Here is a 4,381-nt window from a genome sequence, read left to right as displayed (position 1 = left end):
CTAATTAAATAAAAAAATATATGTTTTTTATATTATTAGTACATTATTTATATATAAATAATACATACATCGTCTATATATTATTAGTGTAAAAATTTATATACACTCAATATATTATCCAAATTTATTTGTATTATTTTTTTAAAATTAATAATATATAAATGATGGAATAACCATGTACAAAACTCATAACAACACATACATATTTTCTAATATATTAAACAATTAATTATGTTAAAAGATTGTAATGCACCATTTGGTGTATTTGGACAATAATCTGAAGCCTTGCCGAATGGACACATCCATGAAACAAATAATAATTAATTATATGATGCACATAAATGAAGGGTATATATGTGAAAGCATTTTATTATATGAGTATAATTAAACACCCGTGCTCTCATGTGTGTTGGAGTTTCCACTTCTACTGTTGCCATTCACGCTTGTTCTTCTCATCTTTCCTTTCTCTCTCTACTTTTGGGTTTCGGGATTCACTTCCATTTCTCAATTCTCTCTCTCTCTTGTAAGTTTTTCATTTTATGCATAACCTGTTTTGATTTATCATGCTGAGTATAGTTTACTGGTAAAACTTCTTATTGGAATTTTTTTTTTCATTTCTTCAATATTTTTTGCACTAATTTTCGTTTTTGAGCTTGCTGGTCTTGGATTTTTTAGCGTAATTTCAAGTTAAATTACACATTTTTCGCTTTTCAAGCTTTAGTATTGCTATTATTATCATTTTAAACTTATTTTATGTTTCAGTATATACTGCTTAGATTGAGCTGAATCCCATGAATAATCCTGCCAGGTTGGTTCAGGATTCAGTTAAAGTTTTAATCTTTTGGTTATTTTTGCTTATTATATTATGAGAGGAATCAAGAGTTGCAAGTTGTACAGGTACAAATTGTAAGAAGATAAATGATGTTGAATTTGTACTGCAGGGTGCTAAATTGCTTTTGGTGAAGGATTATTGGTGACTTTAGCTATCTATTTGTGTGTGAGGACACAAAAGCATGCGGTGGTGGCTTACTCTGTCTGTTGATTTGTTTCGCAAAGGGATTTCTTTGAATCTGTATTGCAAAGTGATTCTATAATTTGCATCCTGTGATCTCACAATCTTCACCTTTTATATCACTTTTCTTTTGCATCATTTCAAAATGGGATCCAATTTCTTTGTTGTTATTCCTTTCTATGTTCGTCAGATTAGCTGAAGGGTAGCAAAATAATCATTAGCCTTTTCCAATCAAGGAGTGTATTTGTCAATTCCTGTAGCAGTCTCTTTTAGTTAGTAACTTCAATTTTGGGTATCATTTGATTCATCAAAACCTGTTTGCACTGGTGTTGGAGTGTTTTGATCAATTGTTTTCAGTAAGATTGTGGTTCTTTTGTTTTGAATTGAAGAGGGTTGGGAAGTAGTTATGGTGTGCCAAGCAGCGAGTCAGACGAAATTTCGGGCATTGAAACACGAGAACGGATGCGCTGGAAGCTCCACCATTATAGTTAGAGTCATTGCTTGCTTTCAAACTCTCAGAGAATGCCAGGTATGTGATCCAATGTTAATTGCCACATTTTCTGCATGTTCTTTCTATTGTACTCATGTTTGATCTGCAAACATATAGTAACTCATGCTAATTTCTTGTTTTTTGGCTATTGTCCAGGCTGAATATTTCCGTCAATTGCTCAAGCCTGTCACGTAGTGTAGTTTTATGTTGTTCTGTTTGGGTGGTTTAAGCCGGTGCTTTTAGTTGTTTTCCTTGTTTGTGGAAAAAAATCAATTGTAACAGATAGCTCTTGGATTGAATTTGTTTTTCTTCAGGTATGTGGTACAAAACTAATTATTAATATTAGTTATTATTCTTATTAAAAGTGTCCTTCTTTTTGTTTAATTATTGGTTTCATTGATTTATCTTTATCTAATTTTTAGGTGATTGTTCTTATTCAATGGGGGAAGATTGTGGAACCTGGTTACCACATCTGCAACCTGGTTGGCAATCACCGAATTTGACTCCCTTTGGTATGGTGAAGCACAATGATGTTTCTGAAGCTTTGAACCCTGCCATCAATCTGTTCTCAAGAAATGAGGCAATGCCAGCGTATGCATCCTCCGCACTACCTCATTTGCAGCTAGAACATTCTAATGAATCTCATGGCTGGTTTTATTGTTTGCCTCGCATTCGCCAGGAATTTACTCCTGCTCCAAACTTCAATGCCGAGGATAAACTCCCTGCTGATGATGCTGAACAAATTAGGGATGATATTGCTAGTGCTCCCTGTGGTGAATCAGGCTCCCCTCAGAAGCAATTTCTTGTTATTGACCGGACAGCTGGTCAAACAACTGTTGTCTATAATTGTAGGTTTGGGAGTCCCAATGAGTGCCTTACTTCTTTGCATCCAAAACTGCATGGTGCTAACTATTTAAATGGGAATGAACCTTCATTTAGAACATATTTGAACCATATGACTGATCCAATTTTGGCTGATAAAGTTGATGAGAATCAGGGCACTGGCATTGAAAACGAGATGCATGAAGACACAGAAGAGATTAATGCATTGCTTGACTCGGACAGTGATGTTTATTCTGCCGAGGACGATGATGAAGTTACTAGCACAGGGCATTCTCCTAGTACAATGACCATTCATGATAACCATGAAGCCTTTAAGAAAACCACAGAAGAAGTTGCAAGCTCTGCTGGGAAAACCAAGAAGCGGAAGCTATCAGATGGTTACCATGATGACATACAACTCATGGATACTGCCAATTCTTCGAATCAGAATAAATTATTTGCCATGGGAAATGATGCCGGATCTAGATGTTCTGGTGGCAAAGGCGAAGGACCAGATGTAATGGATTCCTTGTCCGGCAATAAGAAGATGAGAAAGGAGAAGATAAGAGATAGTCTGAGCATTCTGCAGAGCATGATTCCCGGTGGGAAGGACAAGGACCCAGTTATGCTTCTTGGAGATGCCATACATTGCTTGAAATCCTTGAAACTCAAGGCTAAAGCGCTCGGACTCGATGCCTTGTAAGTTGGAGAATTCTTAGCCACAGATGAAGTCACTACATATAGTAATAGTTGTATTCGTACTCTTTAAGCTGCTGCCGTCCGACGTTGGTTGTTCATGCAGTCTTGGGAATAGACAAGGTAACTTTTATGTTAGATTGGAGTGTGAAGGTTGTAATCTGAAATAGTTGTATGAAGCCACTTCTGAAGCCCTTCCTCATTGATTGAATTGGAACTTGGAAAAATAAGAGTGTTTGGCTAGTAATTCATGCATAGTAGTAGTGTGCAAATAAAGAGGAAGGTGTGAGTCTATTTTTCACAATAAAGGAAAAAATGAATCATGAGTCCACCATGTAGAGAAAGTGGCATTCACACGTGAGCATGGGATATGAGCTTATCTTGAATGAGAAGATTGGTTAATCAAGATAAAATGACCCAAGATATGATAGTGCACGCTTCTTGGTGTATGTGGCCCTATCTCACACTTTGTCATGTTTAATCCTTCTTGGGTTTGGCTTTTCTCAATGAACAATTTTTCACTAGCTATGCTCCCCTAGAGGCTCATATTCATAATTTTCCATTTGGTTGCAAAGTAATGTTAGCTTGCCTATTGAAACAAATTTATATGTATTGTTTAGTTAGTGCCTAATTATATTTATGGGTTTGTGTTGTGTGTAGTAATTGGTGTATGGACAAGTTCAAGATATGTTGTTATCTCTTTGTTGAATGTGGTTTTATTGTTGTCCTTTTGCTTCTGTATTTAAGTCGCATGCAAGCTCGCTAGCATTTTTTATGGCACACGCTAGCATTTATGATATCATAAAGTGATGTTTCTTATTTATTTACTTTTGTTATTTTAAATTAGATTTAATATGTGTACACTTACACTTATTGGAAGTATTTTAAGGGTTTCTTTCTAGAAGTTTCTACGGGTTGTTTTACCCACAATATGGTTACAATATAGTCGTTGGGTAGGTAGTTAAGTTGGTTAGTGTTATTGCTTGTTTATCAAGCAATCCATTCTATTATTTGTAAATTGTATATAAATCCCCTTTGGGGTTCTGAATAATCAATGAAAATCATAATGAATTACACCAAATCGTAATATAGTATCAGAGCACTCAATTTGAGAGGTTCTGCTGTTGCACACTCACTAATTCTTTTTTTCTCTTCCATTGGTTTTTCCCTTTCTATCAACCATTTTCCAAGTCTTCAATCATCCAGACCAGATTACTTCATTCAACCTGCATTCAAGAACGCAAGTCATAGCGTCATTCAAGAAGGTTCAAGGAAGTGGCCAGTTTCAGTTTCAAGGAGAAATCGATTGTGTTCTCAAGAAGGTTCAAGAAGGTGTTGAAGTCTTTGATAACATTGGAAAC

General features: G+C 35.5%; 1 protein-coding gene and 1 long non-coding RNA gene across 3 annotated transcripts; both read left to right on the top strand.

Moving 5' to 3' along the window:
• Positions 389-1,223, top strand: LOC109328353. The gene is made up of 2 exons (XR_002105432.1): positions 389-523; positions 942-1,223. It is a non-coding gene; the product is annotated as an uncharacterized LOC109328353 (long non-coding RNA).
• Positions 1,700-3,822, top strand: LOC109328352 (transcription factor bHLH143-like). Of its 2 annotated transcripts, XR_002105431.1 has the most exons (3): positions 1,700-1,816; positions 1,925-3,309; positions 3,562-3,822. XR_002105431.1 is itself a non-coding variant. In XM_019561781.1 (2 exons), exon 2 carries the CDS (start codon positions 1,942-1,944, stop codon positions 3,025-3,027), a length of 1,086 nt encoding a protein of 361 aa, XP_019417326.1. In that variant the 5' UTR covers positions 1,700-1,816; positions 1,925-1,941; the 3' UTR covers positions 3,028-3,822. The 2 variants fall into 2 exon arrangements, 1 of the variants encoding a protein (XP_019417326.1); XM_019561781.1 differs by having other exon boundaries at positions 1,925-3,822.

The sequence above is a fragment of the Lupinus angustifolius genome, chromosome LG15, assembly GCF_001865875.1.
Source record: "Lupinus angustifolius cultivar Tanjil chromosome LG15, LupAngTanjil_v1.0, whole genome shotgun sequence".
Classification (NCBI taxonomy): Eukaryota; Viridiplantae; Streptophyta; class Magnoliopsida; order Fabales; family Fabaceae; genus Lupinus; species Lupinus angustifolius.
The sequence above is the reverse complement of the archived record's forward strand: the minus strand, read 5'-3'. Positions and strand labels throughout refer to the sequence as shown.